The sequence below is a fragment of the Excalfactoria chinensis genome, chromosome 3 (genome assembly GCF_039878825.1).
Source record: "Excalfactoria chinensis isolate bCotChi1 chromosome 3, bCotChi1.hap2, whole genome shotgun sequence".
Lineage (NCBI taxonomy): Eukaryota > Metazoa > Chordata > Aves > Galliformes > Phasianidae > Excalfactoria > Excalfactoria chinensis.
In genome coordinates, this window is record NC_092827.1 from 90,144,431 (window position 1) to 90,162,915 (window position 18,485).

At 40.6% G+C, this 18,485-nt stretch overlaps 1 protein-coding gene across 1 annotated transcript in view; it reads left to right on the forward strand.

Moving 5' to 3' along the window:
- Nucleotides 1–18,485, forward strand: part of MRPS5 (mitochondrial ribosomal protein S5) — a 38,200-nt gene continuing 19,715 nt past the window's right edge. Inside the window, exons 1-5 of the mRNA XM_072333295.1 lie at nucleotides 1–151; nucleotides 3,159–3,296; nucleotides 11,921–12,046; nucleotides 12,350–12,583; nucleotides 17,380–17,414. Coding sequence (XP_072189396.1) covers nucleotides 82–151; nucleotides 3,159–3,296; nucleotides 11,921–12,046; nucleotides 12,350–12,583; nucleotides 17,380–17,414 — 603 coding nt within the window. The 5' untranslated portion in view covers nucleotides 1–81. The remainder of the gene's footprint in view (nucleotides 152–3,158; nucleotides 3,297–11,920; nucleotides 12,047–12,349; nucleotides 12,584–17,379; nucleotides 17,415–18,485) is intronic.

Consider the following 18,485-nt stretch of genomic DNA (forward strand, 5'->3'; position numbering starts at 1 on the left):
CTCTCACCGCACTCTCTTGCCCATCAGGCAGTACGTTGGACAGCTAAGTACGGTGGCCGGCAGTGGGGGCGGGAAGACGACATGGCGGCGGCGGTGGTGGCAGCAGCCGGCCGGGCGTGCGCCTATGGTGTCGTGCGAGCGGCCTGGCGAGGTGCGGGGCTGGGGGGTGGCCGGCCGGCCCCGAGCGAGGGGGGTTAACGTGTCTGCGCCTCTGGGAGGCCGAGCTGCCGGCCGGGGGGCGGCTGAGGAACAGGCACGGGGACGGTGCGGCTCTGGTTGTCCGTGCGCCTGTGTGGGGGGAGCCCAGTTGTTCTCACAGGTGTTGGTGATAAAGCCCGTAGGGTTTGCCGTGCAAATGGAGGCTCGCTGGATGGCTGCCGGTTCGGAGATGTGGCATTCGGCTGTAGCTTCTGTGCTCCGTGTCGGTCTGCAGGAGTCGTGCTTCTCGTCAGGTGTTAACTCTGTCATGCGGTGCTGCTCAGCAGCGAGTGCTGCTGGGGTGTGGGGATGCGAATGTGAAGCGGTGTGAGTGCAGCGATAGTGCAGTGCTGGGGGTGCTGGTGATTTTATACTGCTGAAGGCCCTTTGTCACTGCTACATGCCCTGCAGACCCTTTGTCACTGCTACATGCTATTCAGACCCTTTGTCACTGCTACATGCCCTTCAGCAGCTTTGTCTCCTTTTGCCCAAGCTGCTCTGGCCTGTGGCAGAGCCGTGGGGGCAGTTTTTGCCCCTCTTGCTGTTATTCTTAAGGCGTAGGAGCAGTGAATCCTAGTACTGTATGGTGGATTCTCCATCTGGCAGGAGATGGAGATTCTTATCTTCTGCCCTTTGTGTTCTAGGCTGTAGGTTTAGGATTCCTTAGAGGCTGCATTAATGTATCTCCATAGAGTTTAGGAGCCAGCACCATGTGTTCTCACAATGGGAAGTCTTAAAATAGTCCTAATGTATACATATACATCCTGTGGGATACTTATGTGAGGGGAATCATCTCTTGTGTCGGAGACTACCTTGAGACCCACCTCCTATCTTCCTGTCTCTTTCTGTTTTCCCTTTCCTCCCAAAGGGACTTCTGTCACTACAGTCAATGTATGCTATGGGCCACAGATCCTGCTAATCAATTTTTACAAGCTAACATCAGGTCCCTTTATACAACTTAAGTAAGTAACTTGATGCACTGACGTCCCAGGCAAGAATGTCCTACAGGGAAAGCATCTGAATAACAAATATTGCTGGAGACTGAGTTGTGAAGAAAGGCCGGAGTAAATTTCCTAATAATACATTCAAGTCTGGTGTTAGAACGCTTGGAAGCTGAACGTGTTGGGTTGGTTGGTTGTTTACTTTGGGCAGACCTCCCTTCTTTCCAAAGGAGACGGAGGGGTTTCATTGAGAATCACTTGGTGCAGAGATTTCATTACTACGTGGGATTTTCTTGAGCTCTTGTGAGATGATGTGAGAAAATAGTAACAACTCCAAAATATCTTCCCAACGGAGATTATTTATATGAATGTGTGATTTCTGTGCATAACAGTTTCATTTGAATAAAAAGCAGCAAGCAAAATACATAACAGAAAAACTCCAGGCAAGAAGAAGTTCATTGCCCATTAGAGATTAAATTGATGGCACTTGATATCTTCAAAGCTGCAATTTAATTTCAATAGAACACACCTCTGTTTTCTTGAACATCATCTTTTTTTGACAGAACGATGTGATTATTTCAGTCTAGAGCCTCCCATATGTATGCCTGTTCCCATACTCAAGCAAATTCTGCACAGTTCTAATTACAACCTTGTCATAAGCATCTCAATGGCTGTTTTTCTGATAGTTCGTGTGTGTAGTTGGGTTTTGTTATTGTTTCCTAAACGGTTCTCACTGCTGAAACCAACTTATTGCAGTGTTTGTTTAAGGAAAAGAAAAAAAAGCTGGGCTCAGGTTTGCTGAACAGTGCATTCATGAGGAAAATGCTTGGACGTTTGGGCTGCTTGCTGCCTTTTGGGATGTGGGTGATGTAGAAATCAAATGCGGTGCATGCCAGTTTGGGGCACTGAGTGTGGGGAGAGGGAATGTGCACTGTGCATAAGTCTATGAAAGGTGTTTTAGCCAGCATGTCGCTCCAGTGGATGTTAGCAAGGTTTGGATGAAATAGACACCTCAAGTTACTGATACTGTGGGTGTTGTGTAGGAAATGGAGGATGTGATGCATTAACTGCATGCATGTGGGTACCACAGTGCAGTTTGATTGAGGTGCAATCACTAGATGATCTTAGAGGTCATTTCCAACTTCACTGATGTTTTAAACTGTTTAGTTTCCATAAATAGTTTTCTTTGCTCTGCTTTCGGAATGTTTATTCCCTTTGTAGCAGCATGTGCACAGAGGTATGTGGGTATGCTTCCTTAAATACCAGCACTCAGGGCTTTGTGCTTTGGGAATCGTGATGGTTTCTTCTGGGTGCATTTTTTCTGTTTTACTTTTCTCCCAGCATCTTCCTCCTCCTCCTCTTGTCCAGTTGCACTTCGGACCAAACCAGTTCTATGTGCAATCATCTAGAATAATGTCAGCATGGCTCTTAGGATTTGCTGGACATAGGAGCTGGATTTCCAGCTCAGAACTGGTGTTCTTGTACTTCTAGTCTTCAAAGTGTAAGTTTGTAATGTGTGGTATTTTAAAAAAGACTTAATCCTTAAAGAAAATGTTTCTGTCCTTTGTGACGGAGATCAGCTGTGGAGCTCCACAAACATCTGTGTTGTTGAGCACCTTCATGAGCATTCAAGGTGTCTGAGTGATACTGTTCTAGTACTTCATATGCTGTATTTGCTGTTGGAGTGTTCTAGAATATTATTACAAGTTCTGTTACCGAGCTAGAATTTATACCTTCTGAGGGTACAGTCTCACTCTATCAGCAATTTGCTAGAAGCCTTCTAGCTTCCTTCTCTCTGTGACGCTTCCTATTAAAGTGGTCCCACCCCACCTCCATCTGTAGCTTAGTGCTTCAAGGCAGAGGGTTCACATCTGATTCCCTTTAGAAACTAAATCCTAGGAGTAAATGTTTCTAGGGGTTGGTTTGTTTTTGTGTGGTGTGTGTACTTGGGGGAAATTCTGTTTTCAAATTAAAATGTCCTTTATCTAAACCCTTTTTTTTTTCTGTTTTTATCCCCAGGGTTAGCTTCTGTGCCAGTGAAAGGGAGCTGCTGTTCCTATTCTAGCTTGGCATGGTCTCTCCAGGTGCGGTGTTCCATCTCTGTCCCTCAGAATGTGATAGTACAGCAATGCAGGCAAAGCAGTTTCTTCAATACGTGTAAGTCTTGAATTGGATTAAAAGTACTGTCTGTAGTGAACAGAAATAAAGAGAAGTTTGCTTTGGGAAGATCACAAAAATCTGTTTTTAGTAATTTTCTGTATCTATTCTACTTGTATATCTCATAAGATTATAGCTGCAACTACATTTCTTGATGGAATTGGGTGCACAAAGTTCATTTTAATAGGGTTTGATTTGCATCACAATGAATCCATCCAGAATACTTAATTGTATGGAAGGGAAAAACACCTTCCCCTCTATTTCTTAGTCCTTTGACAGCGTAACCTATGTGTTTTCCAGTCTTTATGACGTAAGCGTGGTAGAGTTGTGAATGTATTTTCTTTGTATTTTAAATATAAAGGAGGTTTAAGTGATCATGCTATTTGCCTGCTTTTATCCAGTGTGTTTTGACTACCGGATGACTTTTTTTCAAACAAGTGATAGTAGAAGGGGCTCGAAAGACCTACAAAGGGCTGCAGTGGGGAGGCTCGTGGGGAAGGTTTTCTAATGATGTGAACTGCTTAGAGCTTAGGCACTATGGCAAGATAAAACTGTTAAGGAAGCTAAGCACTCTTTTTATTTTCACAGAGTCATAGAATGGCTCGGGTTGGAGGGGGCATTAAAGTCCCAACCCCCAGCCATGGGCAGGGCTGAACCCCCCCCTTTCAGGGCTCTATCCAACCTGACCTGGAGCCCCTCCAGGGATGGGGCACCCACAGCTTCTCTGGGCAAATAATTTTGTTTATCTTACCTTTCAAACGTAATGTCACAAGTAATTTCCCTGTGATTATGTGTAGGGTAGATGTTGCCCTAATTTATGTTTGTGTTTATAACATCTAGATGAGGTCTGTTTTATGAGGAATTTTTCCATCTGCCTTTTGGGTGACTTAATTAAAAGCATTCATTGTAATGGCATCGTTATTGTTTGACTTAATAAAATTTTAAGGAAGTTATATTTAGGCAAGCTACATAAAACTAAACTTTAATAAGGTGTAAGAAATTGGAATAACTCGAGTGTACTCCTTGTATGTATTCAGCAGAGATGGAAGCTGGAATACTGAGAGTTTTCTGTTTCAAAGTATGGTTGTTTTAAGAACTGCTTATATCCAAGAGGTCAATCTACAGGGTTCTTTGCTTTTAAGAACTGGACTGGATAAAATTATATTACGCTATCATTTGGAAATAAAGTACTACCTTACTTTGTAGGCTGTTTCGTAAGAAAGGCAGGTTACAAATGTGGGTTGAACATGATAAAATAGTACTTTGTGCTTAAGAACAGTTTTATGCATTTTTCAAAGCAATCTTTGGGCTGGATAAATTAGTTGATCCCATAGGAACCTGGAGAATGTAGTAATTGCTTTTTCTTTGTACAATTCATCATGCAGTTTGTTAGGAAATGTAAGAATTTATACTATTGATTTCAAGCGTGAGCCAAATCTGCTGAGTTCCCATACAAATAAGATAATGATAGATGGGCTGTACAGTGCTAATCTTGGCATTATGATTACTCTCAAATTTTCACTGTTCTTTTTCAGCTTAGATGCATGCAGTGGAAAGATAAGGCACTTAGTTAAAACAGCAGCAAAACCTTGTGCAATTCATTTGTTCAATTTATGAACATCGATGTAAGTCCTGAGGCTTGTTGTATTCTAACTCTGTCTGTACTGGGCTTAGGATAAGTCACCAACCTGTTTTATTTTGTGCACTTTTGTTGTAACTCATTTGAGATCACCTATTCCTGGAACTGGAAAGATGGGTGTCAGGAAATGGCTGTATCTGGCACAGAGTTGGGCTTTGTAAGTTTTTGGGAGGAGTGCTGAGGGAAGCAGTGGACAATGGAAACACAGGAAGTTCTGTGTGAGCACAAAATAACACCACTGTGATGGAGATTGAGAACTGGCATAGGTTTTCCAGGGAGCCTGTGGTATCTCTACACTTGGAGATGTTCAGAAGCTACCCGGACAACTGGATCTGGGTAGCCTTTCTGGTGCAGGAAGGTGGCACGAGGTGAGCTCCAGAGGTCCTTCCAACCTCAGCCTGTCCTTTGAGTTCAGGTGGGATTGCTGCTCTGGGACTTTACTGAGCTGAAGATCTGACTAGAATGGGGCTCAGTGGGTCTTGTTTATTGTAAGTCTGGAGCAGACATCTGTTGAAGCTTAGCTACTAGATCCTTCTTGACGTGGTTTTGTGTACTGCTGTGGTCGTGTAAATGATGAATTGGTAAAAGGGGAAGTACTTTGACTGAAGAGCTGCCCTAGTGGCTGCTCATAAACCCTAGCTGGATGCATGAATTTGCTCTGCCATGAATTGGCAATGTGAGGCTGTCTGCATGTTTCCTTTTAATAGCACTGTGAGAAACATTGACTTCTTTTCATGCTGTTCAGTCTCCTCGCACACTTTGTGTGTGTATGTAAGGCTGCTTGTTTCAGAGCAGCTCTTCTTGCTGAGCTGTTTCCACTTTCTTTTCTCCATGGTAATTAACAGCTGGAGTTGAATAGTTCAACATCTTCAAAATTCAAATGAAGTATGATATTAACAGTATAAATCACATTATGGCACTCGTATCCCTTAGTAATATAGTTGTTTCAGGGGAGTGGTAACATGAAATGATCGTATCTGCATTTTTAATGCGAAATAGAATTTTCAAACGAAATGTCAAATGACAGTTCTTTGTGACTGAGCAAGTGATGGCACTTTTGTGTCTCATTAGTGAAGGTTTGCTTCTCTTTCATCGTACTCTTAAAAGTGTTAACGTGCGCTTGTTAGCAGAGTCACCCATACCCTTCAACTTGATCTTTAAAAATAGTTTAACTCATTTAAACAGGGGGAAATGCAGTTATCCTAGGCAGTCTGTGGTCCTTATCCAGATAGCTGGCTGGCTGCTGCACTCTGAAAGGGGCATACGCTGGGATTTGTTTTTTGTCTGGTGATGGAGTTCAGTGAGTTTGTGATCAAGTCATTTAAAATGCTCTTGTTATTTGAGGCTTAAATTCTGTCCATCTCTTCCCTTTCCACCCACTTCACAGTGAAAAGCAATTATGTTTGTATTTATTTAATGATTTCATGCACTTAGTTAAAGACAGAAGGACCTGATTTTTCTTTCAGATGATGAGTGGAAAATGAATACCTCCCTCTGAGAAGCCATATCTCAACAGACCTGACATAACAGATAGTCTTGCTTGTGCCTGTTTCCATCCAGCTTTTGTGCTAGAAGACAGAACAGTTTTGTTTTCCTAACTCTCATTATGTTTTCATGCTCTTGTGAGCAAGCAGGCAGACTGGAGAATGCATATCTGGGTTGGAAATGACCTTCAAGATCACCAAGAATGACTGTCAACAAACCATGCCCCTTTTTGCCACATCTGCATGTCCTTTAACCCCCCCAGGGATGGAGACACCATCATGTCACTTAGCAGCCTGTTCCAGTGCTTGGCCACCTTCTACTTGAAGAAATTCTTCCTAATGTCCAATCTAAACCTCCCCAATGCAGCTTAAGGGCTTTAAATTCCAATAGTGCTGACTTTTTCCAGGCAGGTGCTTGAGCTTGTAGTTCTTGAGGAAACACGGATTAAAAAGTGCTGTATGTTTCATGGGAAAAGTATGTATCTGTCTGAGGAGAATGTGAGGTAAAGACCTTTATGTCATAGAATTGAGTTGAACTATATAAGCTGCCATTTCTGAAGGCAGCAGAGGCGCGCAGATGTGTCATGAATACTGAAAACAATTGTTCCCATCATCCAAACCTTTTGGCAGTAACAACAAGCAAAATTTCTCCAACATCTGTTGTGTATCCAAGAATATATGAGACTAAAGATCTTTAATTTGAGCCTGCGGTTGTACCAAAGTTATGCTTTCCCTTTCAGTGTTAATTCCATTAGTTACTGTTGGGAACAAATGAAAAGAACTTAATTTCTCTGTTGCTAGGTGACGTTTCCTTGTAGGTTAGAATACAGAATAAGGAAGACGACTATTGTTCAGAGCTCATAGAATAGATTGTAGCAATGAAGAGGGAATCATATTTAGACCAACAATATAAGATTACACTCAGAGTAACATGTGTTGTCTTTGGAGACTCTCCTTACTGCAAGCAATTATACTTTGTATAAATCTCTGCATTTGTGTTCTTTATTGGAAGCATCAGTTCCTGAAAGTCTGTGTGTTAATTAAATTTGATATTAAATTTTCCCAGTCCGACATGAGTTGTCTTTGGATTAAGTAGTTCATTTCTCTGCCTTGCCTACTTGAGAATCCAAGCGAAAAGAATATTATTTTTCAGTTCTTAATTTTTTTACTTAACCAAGTACGACCACTCGGATAAACAACTAATGGCTTCCCACTTGTCACTGTCAGCAGCAGCATATGGACAGTTTTGTTGTTTCCACATGGAGGATGTCAAGATCCCCAAAATGCACATTGCTCTGCTTGTTTTTCTTCCCTTTTCTGAGGGCAATGTGTGATGCATTTATGTGTATGTTGAAGACGTGTGAAGCTATGAAATCAGATTCCTCCTTTGGTTTAGATGTTTCACTTCTTTTATGTGAAATGCCAAGTTCTACAGCAATTGTAAGGCTGTCTCCAGCCTCGATAAGTATTGTGTTTGGAAGTAGAAGTTAACATGTGCAATCTGAAGTGACACCTAAATCATTTGCCTCATGTTTGCTTCATGTTCAGCCACTGAAATGAGTTGTAGTTTTTGTTCTTATGACAACTTATCTGTGTGAGTTTTTTGCCCAGCACTTCTATGTTAACTGCTTTGGAGCTATGGCTGTTGTTTATTAAGCGGTCCTTGAAAGTTTGAAATGTTCCAGCGTCTTTGTCTTTTATATTTTATGCTGCCCACGTGCTGCTTTGTTTCTTAGTAAAAGTTTTTTGGCTAATTATACAGATAAAATTGAAGCATCGGGAATATATATTTGTGTGAGGAGAGGAAAACTAATGGAAGATGAATTATATTGCTTGTGACTGAGCATAGCCTTGAATTTTTTCAGACTTTATATCTTGTTGAAGCTTAAGATCAGAGGCTTAGAAATCAGGAGTCCATAGTGTTGTTTCAGAAATGTCTTTCAAAAAAAAAAAAAACACCAACAGATAAGAAATATGAAAACTGATCCATTAGATGTTACTGTAAGGCAATCTAGGAGTTAAAAATAACCTTTTACAACATGAGGAAATCCTTGCCTCAGTAGACCTAATGTCTGTCTGAGCTTCCCATCTCCAGCAGTGACACATACTATGGGAAGAAAATAAGAATTGGATGAGCAGGTGGGGATGGACAACTCCTCAGGAAATTGCAGAATTGTAGAACAGCCTGGGTTGAAAAGAACCACAATGATCATCCACTTTCAACCCCCTGCTATGTGCAGGGTCGCCAACCACCAGACCAGGCTGCCCAGAGCCGCATCCAGCCTGGCCTTGAATGCCTGCAGGGATGGGGCATCCACAGACTCCTTGGGAAACCTGTTCCAGAGTGCCACCACCCTCTGAATGAAAATGTCCTCCTAATCTCTAACCTAAACCTCTGCTGTCTCAGTTTAAGACCATTCCCCCTTGTCCTATCATTGTTCACCCCCTTAAGCAGCTGTTCCCCCTCCTTTTTATATACTCCTTCCAAATATTGGAAGGCAAAAAATCCTTACAACATTCAGTGATTTGCAGTGTGGAATTTCTGTGTGTTGTATGTTTGTTTTTTCTTCTGTGAATTTAACTGCTTTTCACCCCTGTAAGTAATACAACAATGGTACATTCTCTTTTCTGGAGATGGATAAGCTTGTCTTTACTATAGAAGACAAGGTCAGGGAAATGTCCACTCCACTTGAGCACATCAAGTTTTGCGGTGTGTTAGGTTCCCAGAGGAGCTGATAAGCCTTTGACTTGCCTCCGAGGAAAAGAAAAACGACGTGTTTTCATTAAGCATCTGAGTGTAGGCTCTCTAATTTATCTTGTCACTCGTAATAGAATATGTGAGCATTCCCTTTTGAGATGCTTTCTCATATTTCACGTGTGGAGAGTTTTGTTTTCCAAATTTTGTTTTCCTTTCGACTGGAAAAAGAAATGGTTGAACTACTGTTTAAGAATTCATCCGCTAACAGAAGCTACAATTTAATCCAAGCTGAAGCCTGGAAATGAATGTTTCTGATTGTTAAGACCTTACAGGGTTCCTTAGGATAGCATAGATACCATAGATGTAATGGCACTGACAGGCAATAGTGCACTAAAATAAATGTGTTTATCGTAACACGACCCTTTTTTTTAATGCTGTTAGTATTAATGTGGATTTGTGGTGTTCTGCTGCTGGACTGTTTGTCATCAAAAAAACTGAAACCAAAGTTGCTTGTTAAGTGGAAGAAGTGAACCTTCACTTACAAAGTCAATCCATTCTTCTCTATTTGTTCCCTTCCATTTTCCAGTTTACTACTATTTGCATTTCCTTTCTTTTTGCGGTAAGCAAGCTGGGAACTCTCATCTTCCTCAAGGCAATAAATAAAGAAATAAATCTGCTTTTAATCTCAGTCGATCAGGTCTTGATGCTGTTGTTTAATACAGTTTACACCAATCTGTTTTGATAATGCTTATGAGTTACTGAGGTGTGACCTAATACACATCTTCCCCTGAAGCGATCATCCTCACCATATGAGTGCACAAAACCAAATCCTTTTCAAATATTACAAGAACATCTTATGTAGGTTGAGTAAAACAGAGTAGCATCTTAGCTGTTGGTAGTTGTTGATCCCCTTTAGATAGACTTTGCATACCTACTGTGCTGTCTTCACTTCAGAGTTTTTCCTCCTATGTGAAGAATACTACGGTTACTCAGGTTGCTTTCTCCTCTATGAGAGAATATGTAATATATATATGCTCTCCAGTCATGCTAGTGCTTTGCTGCCAAGTCAGATTGACCTTTCTCTGGTCAGATTTTGGTTTTCTTAGTTGCTGTGTTGTCTGTTGTAAGCTGTCCTCACCGTTGTAATCTTCTCGACTGCTGCCTGTTCCCTCTGTATTCTGCTCCTGTCACCGTCCTGAAATCATTTTGATATCTGACATTTTATAAGGAGCTCTCAGCTCTGGAGGCTGCAGGCTTGTGATATTGCATTAAATACGGCTGCTTTCCATACAAGTGATGATACTACTGGAGATTGATTAGATGAGCTACGCTTTGGTACCAAGCATGGTAGTTCCCTCTTGTTCCAATTTTATCAGTTTCTGTACTGTGATTGAGGCCAAAACTAGGTTTGTTCTGACCTCATCTTGCTGGATCTATTGACATTAACTTATCTCCTCTGCTAAGATACAGTTTTATTGCTTGGTTACTTCTTCTGCTTTCCGGGCATCATCAAGAAGCAGTGTTAAGATGTAGACATTTAGAGGCTAAGAGACTCAGTGGGAGCAATCTTCAACCACTGAATTCATGCCAACCGTCATATAGCCCGTGTAAACATGAAAAGCCACATCATACTTCATCTTCTTACCAGCAGACTTTGTACGGATCTGTAATGCAGTGTTATCTTAGGGTATTATTAGTATTCTTTATGTGTGAAAGATCTGCTATCTATCACAGCATGTATATTATTAGAAGTAACAAAAGTATCATATGTAGTAGCTTCTTGGACTTTGCAGTGTTTTGTTTCTTCCTCTGTACTTGTTTTGCAATGTTTTGAGTGCCAGCTATGGGATTCGGGATTGTCCTTCTCAAAAAAGAGTTGTGGTCAAACATCCCAGTTGAATTAAGGACTTTTGGCTGAAAAAGTGGGCATTGTGTCTTTGAAAAAGCCCCGTTGGCCCCATATTTGAACTTACCCAATGCAAAGAGAGCTGAGTACTGAACAGTAGCTCTGGAAATACTGGCTAGCTCCGTATCCTCACCTTGATGTCAGCATGGCAGGGCTCCCTGACGGTGTAAAGTTTGCCATGAAATACATACCTCCCCCAACAATCCTCTATGTTGGTGCATCACGGAGTGGGTGAAGTTGGAAGAGAACTCTGGTGGTCAGCTGATGCAAACATCTGCAGACAGTGAATGTCCTGCATGATCAACAAATGAGAAGGCCAGCCGAAGCTGGAGAGCAATGTGAGGAGGTATTTTGTGCTCTGCGTTTCTTCCTCTGCCCACCATTTCCATAAGCAATAACAGTGCTTTGTATTTAATTAGAACATGAAAATACCTGCAGATTTATGTTGGTGGTAATCTATATTTTGTGGATGTTTTAAGCAGACTTAGATATTTTTTAGAAAAAGGATGTTGACTCTCATGAACGCTTGTCCTTGGTCAAGTGCTTCAAGGTATTGCTGATCTGAGCTCCTAATGGGCAATTGTCTTTTATTGACCTGAGAATTAGTACCTTACTGGTACTGGTTGGGAATGTCTGCCCTTAAATTGTTTCTGAAAATCCTTTTAAAATGATGTACCAAGCTGTGTGCATGTCTGATGGCAGTCATAAGTGGCAGAGGCACATCTACCTCTGCAGCAGATACACATGTATGTAGCAGGAAATTACTTCCTTAGCAAGGCACTAATCCTACAGTTTAAATCCCAGTCACGGTGGAGTTAACTGTGTTGGGTTCTTTTTAATTCAGTTTCCAATGTATGAGGTATTTGTACATTACTTACGAAAACTTTCCTATTTCAGCGACAGCTGAGGAGCTATGGAAAGGAGCTTTGGCAGAGACTGGCGTGGGAGTAAGGAAAGGAAGAGGAAAGAGAAGGAAGAAAAAGCTGAAAAAGAATCTCAACAGAGGCCAGGAAATTGGGGAAGGTGCGTTGGTAAATAAAGGGTTGAAGGATGTCTTAGCCTTTTCACATGTAGTATTTTTGGTTTAATAAATTGATAAGTTGCTGTTAGTTTCTGTGATGTCTGAACAGCTTGAGGTGTTTCTGTTTTCTGAAAAAATAAAAATCCTTGTGCGCTTGTTGAACACAATTCTTTGATTTTTAACACAAATTATGTCACAAAAAGTGCTTCAAATTTGTGAGAGCTTTCTATTTTATTGGACTTTTCCAATGTGCAGAATCTCAGTCCTAGTTTGGCATAAAACTTTTTTCCCCTCTTATTTTCAAGGACGCTCCGGTTTCCTCTGGCCGGGTCTTAATGCTCCTCTGATACAAAGCGGGAGAGTACAGACCCTTACTCAGCGGAAGAAAGAAGAACGAGACAAAATTCAGTCTGAGATTATTCAGCAAAGAGATGCATGGGAGAAGAAAAGAAAAATAAAAATTAAGAGAGAGGGTGGATGGAGTGGAAAGTGCTGGGGAGGTGTCCTTTTGGATCCTCCCGACCCAGGTCCTAATGGAGGTAAGCTGACTGTATTAATATCTTTCTTAGTCTTATTAGGAGCTGGGTAAAAGGGTGATCCAGACTCTTCCTGTGGTTTGAAAATCCAGTTTGTCTGTCTTGGATGCCTTTGTGTCTGTAACATGCTGATGTGTTAATTAATACAGCTGGATCAGAACAAGTTGCATTTTCTCAATCAAGATTTGTTGTTAGATGAATATGTTATGGACTATCTGATGTTATACTTTATTATGGAGTACTGTGTCATGTTACAGACTGTTATAGAAGTTGTGGAGTGCAGAAAGATTTTTGTGTGTTTAGTGTGGATTGTCTTAGGTATGAAATGCAGCTGTGTTTTTTGCATCCTTTCCTAAAGGATTTGCCCTGTGAAATCAACTTTTTAACACTGTAGTGAAATACAGTGTAAGGTGTTGCAGTTTGAGTGTAGCTACTAAGTTCTTCATGTGCTGTCTAGAGAAATACCATAGTGAAAGTAGAGATCTTAGAGTGGACAAGTGAACTGTTTCTTTTCTCATGCTGTCCTTCAGACCACTAGAGCATTTTTGTTAGCTTTAACAACTAAAACCGTGTCCCTCTTCAATTAAGCATAAAAAGAAGTTGCTACATTCAGCTTAGTTTTCCTTGTGAAGCACTTAATGGTGCTTGTATGATGCTTGAGGATGATGTTTGTTGCCATTTTTCTGTAGTCTTGTATGTCACATGAGGTAAGAATGACAGCTGATTTTTCTTGAGCACTTGTTTCTGACTAGTTGCCGTCTCTAGTTCTCCTAGCAGTTAAGCTTGGTTTGTGTCTTCGTTACCCAGAGAAAGCTGTGGTCTTGGAACACGTGTTGCAGAAAGCCTTTATAAATAGGACTTGCTTCATCAATAGAAATCTCCCTATGAGTGGGAAATCACGTATATGGTTTGAAGTAACTTTGGTTTTGCTTTCCTTGCAGTCACTTTTGATGCTCAGTCTACCTGCTGTGTTGTTTATGAATTGTTCCACATGAGTATTTTCTGGTGGAAAATGCTGGACCCTAATTCAAAATATAGATATGCCTTGCACCAAAGCCATAAGTCAGTGAGAGCGTTGTCTTTCTTTCCAGAGGAGCATAATGCTGTCCGTGTAGAATGAAGTCATTTTGTTGGTTATTTTTTTAATAGCTTTTTGTCTTGTAAATACATCCCATGTAAATTTATCCCACATCATGGTCTTGCACTTCTCTGCTCCCTTCCCAGGCCTTCAATTCCTGTAGCTGGAATAGGTAATTTTATGGCTTGTGTTGCTCTGGTGTCTGAGATACATTCTTTCCTTCAGACTTTCCTCGTGAACTTGTGGAGCTCTTACCTTCTGATCTCTTCACACCTTTTTTTTTCCTTTATCCTTGCTTATGAGAATTACTCATTTTGTTTCAATATCAGCTTAATACCGTAGAGTATAAATGAAAAATGTGCTACGTTCACTTACCCGCATTTCATTTTCTTACCTCGAGGGCATGTGTGCTGTGGAAGGTAGCAGCATGACAGCGGGCATTGTCTTAGGCAGCCTGACTCACAAGTGGAAACTAGAAATTTGAGAAGTTAATGAATTGTTCCAAATTCCTCAAAATTATTGTTGGAATGTAAGGAAAGTCAAGAAAATTTCATGGTTTGAGTTCTGTGCTTTAAACACAACATTGTGTTGCTTTTAAAATCAAATGTGTTTTCAGATAGCTTATTCTGTTAAAAGAAGCAGCAGCAGCTGCAAACAGCATTAATGAATGCATGGATTGTACTCTTCAGTGTCTCTCTGGATTTCAGTGTGGCTACTGATCACAGAATCAAGAAGGTAGGAGAAGACCTCCAAGATCATCTAGTCCAGTCATCCACCAGTATTTCTCCCACTAAATCGTGTCCCTTAGTACTACATCTAAATGTTTCTTGAGCACCTCCTGGAATGGTGGCTCCACTACCTCCCCAAGCAGCACCACTCTTTGGGAGAAGAAATATTTCTTAGTATCCAACCCGAACCTTCCATTGTTAGCTGCGAGTAGAGGATGACCCCCACCTGGCCACAACCTCCTTTCAGGCAGTTGCAGAGAGCAGTAAGGTCTCCTCTCAGCATCTGTTCTCCAGCATCTGTTCTCCAGACTGAACAATCTCAGTCTTAGCTGCTCCTTGTAAGAGCTGATGATGGTTACTTGCATTAAAGCTGGCTGCAGTAGTCTGTTCAAGTAATGCCAAAAAGGGAAAAGAACAGTGCAGTAAAAATATGAAAATGAAACTGTCAGGTTGTATTATAAGTGTGTTTGAGAAAAGCAGTTTCTGATTAGCATATACCAGTTCCCTTTTAGTTCATTAAAAACTGTGGGGATTTGCAGATCCCCAGAGTTCAGTCACCATCTCTTTATTCAGAAGAATAATGGGATGACTTCATAAGAGAGTGAGGACATGGGCTGTGTTTAAAGCACTGTCAGGGTGGTAGAAGGAGCAGACTTGAAACCATCAAATCCTGTGAATGGTACAGATTCCCTGGTGTCCAGCCAGGCGTGGTTAAAATGCTGCCATTCAGCCCTGCCTACCCAATGTTCTGGGAGGCTTCCTCTACAGTGTACTGAGATTATCATATTTATAACAGTAAACATATAAACAATAAAGCAACATCTGAGTCTCTGTTTTTTTCTTTTCTCCCCACCATTATGTTGTTTTAAGCTCCACTGCGACTATTCCAAATGCAACAAGTGTTTAATGTTTTAATTAACGCTAGTCTTCTAAATGGTGACATTAACACTAGTCTTTTAAATAGCGAAAGTTCTAGGTCATAAAGTAAATGGCAGATGCAGGAGGTTGGTGAGATCTCCTCTTTATTCTGCCTCTTATACTGAGGTGTTGCATTTTACTCCATTGCCCATTGATTTCAAAGGCAGTCATTTCTTTTTCTGGAATAAAGCTTTTCTTGCAGAGTGTGTCAGAGTGAAGGTCTCTGGATAAGATCTTGTGGTGCTTTTACTGGCATGGTTTTTTGCTCTCTCCTATTACTTGCCAGCTTCAGAGTTAGTACTTATAGATGGTACATCATGCTCTGCCCCGTTCTAGCTCTTTTCCTACCTCATAATTTCATAGAACATTTCAGAAATGTCTTATTCCTTTCAAACCCCTTTTAAACGACAGAGCAGAAACATACTGATTTTAGTGCAGTGAAAAGGATGCAGAGCTGGATATGTAACATATACCTGAGCATAGCTCCTGTTATCATCGTGATGACATGAACACAGTGTGATGTGGAAGCAACATGTAACTCTTCAATCATAACTAGACAAAATGAATGATGCTGTGGATGTCTTCAGCTGCAAAGACTTTTTCTCTTCAGGAAGCATCTGAAATTGGAAGAGGTTGGAAGTTTGGCTGTGTTAGTATTGATTATTTGATGTGGCTATATTTTGTTTTTTCTCTTCTCTCGAATTTCACAGGAATATGCATAAAGAAATGCAGTTTGAGTCCTTGTTGATTGTCTAACACATGTTTCAGAGTATTCTGAACAGTACTGGCTAATAGTATTGCTACGATGGAAGTTGACCCATTTGGTGACGTTTTTAACCATTTACAGCCTTTGCATGTTGCACATTACGCACAGTGGTGGTTTGTTTTCTTTGTAGCTGTTTGTTTCAGTTTTAGAGCAGTATTTTTATTTATTCATACTGTAAACTGATGTTTCTCATAACATTTCTGCATCAGGAGAGAATTAGAAAGAATATCGAATATAATTGAATAAAAATGCTCCAATATAAGTGCTGGCTTGTGGTGATTTCCCAAGGAGTATTTCAGGTTTAATTTGGAAAGATTGTGTAGCTTAACTTGTGGTTAAAATATTGAAGAGATTCTGAGGTCAGTTCAGGTTTTCATCAGCTGCGTTATTACTTTCTTTGTGACGTTCAGACAAAGCTGTTAAATTGATGTCTTGCTTTACCATTTAAAAAAGTATGGTTTTTCTTCCTGTGTAATAGATGTTGCTTTTTACTAAAGAAATAATAATAAAATGCACTATAAGGAGTTACACGTTGTTTTCTCTGTTTTAAAAGGCTGAATGAACGGACTCATGTTACAAAGTACAAAGCCCGCTCCCAGAATAATGCTTCCAATTCCATTATGTTGGCCCATGATGTCAGAGGCAGATGAGTGGTATAGCAGCAGGGTTTGAAGCTTCCCACCAGTATCCCGTTATGTGTTGTTGCTGTGTGACAGGTGGCAGCAGAGAGGCAGTCTGACACAATGGCATCTAACATGGAAGTACGTGTGGAGCAAAGATGTGGGACTGAATCCCTCCATGCAGAAAAAGTGGCACTCATTGATACTTGCTGAACGTTTATAGAAACCAAACAGTGGATGTGAGCACAGTTAAGCCGTGCAGGCAATGTTCTCTTAGCAGTGGCACTGTGTGGATTGTTCTGAGCACGGCGTGCAGACTCTTGTTCATCACTGGTGAGAATGCATAGCTGGTGGTGGTGGCTTTGTTGAAAAATAGTGTTTTGTAGCTGAGAGTTTGCTCTATCAATTATGTTATTGAGCCCTTTGTATCTGTTGGAGTTTCCATAGAAACAAGTAGGAGGCATTACTTCTGAAAGAACCAATATTTGAGGCCTTTTTGAAAGGAAGCAGCTAATAATCTTCATTTTTTAGATATGTGTTTGAATTATTTTCTACTTACTGCTGAGATGAATTTATAAATTACAGCTACATAAAAATTGCATTCTTTATTAAATAATATGAACTGCGGGGAGCTGTGCTGATTTGTAATTAATACAAGGAAATGTAATACACTACTTTTTCCCCAACAGAAACTTATGAGGATTTTGAAACAAGAGTCATTCAGGTAAGCATTACAAAAACTTTTCAAGGACTTTAATTATAATTAATTTTATATTGAACTTGTTGTTATTTAACAGTCTTCTCTAAGTCAGTGTTACAGAAATTAGTGTGTTGTTTCAGCTGCATGACGTGATAGGTGAATTTTGTTTTGAAAACAAGGTCAACTATTAGTAATAGATTGTGAATAGTGAATTGTAAAGTGTTAGTAGTGCAAATATGTGTTGTTGCTTCTCAATGGGAAAGCCATTCCTGGAGAATGTAATGCATTCCAGAACAGACCATTAACACTTAGAACTATGCATGCTCATGCTATTGCAAGTTATTTTTTCTGCCTTTTATTTTATTAGTTTTTCTAACTTCAAACGCATTTGTTACTATGGAAACCATGGAACTAATTGAGGCTTCGTTGGGGCAAGTCCTGACTTTAGAAATAAGCTCATTTCTTGTGACTCACTTGCTATCAGTCTGGAACCAAATGATGCTGAGCATCCAGGAAAGGCAGTAGCTCTGGAAGGCAGAGCAGTATTTGCTCTCTATCCTCCTTGCATTCCTTTCTCTTGTACTCATGTCCTAACTCTAGTGAGATTTGTGATAGCTGTGGCCAGCTAATTTCTAGCTCTATCAGTGCTGTGTACAGCTTGAAATCTCAGTCTGTTGTAGCTTTTCTTGTTGGTTTTTAAATATTTGACATGTTAGAAAGGACTCAACATTGTGCTGTAATGAGTTATTAGAAAGCAAAACTCAGCAAGGTGTAGCAAATTGACCACATCCAGCTGGGGGCATCAAATTGCTAAGTTTGGCCAAGTCTTTCATGTTGTTCACTGATCTTACTGGTAAAGGAGGAAGAGCTGGGAGAAATTCAGTGTTCCTTTGCAGCACTCTTTGTTTGGGTTGAAATCTTAGAGCTGTTTTTGTCTCCTGAAGACCAGCTACGGAACCACAAAGCAAGGTGGCAAGAGCAGCACCACAAAGCAGGGTGAATACCTAAGAACTTGTGAGATTCTGGATTATGCTTTTGATAAATTAAATTAAACCCTGCTATACAAATACTCAGAGGCATAAACCAATCCAGTGG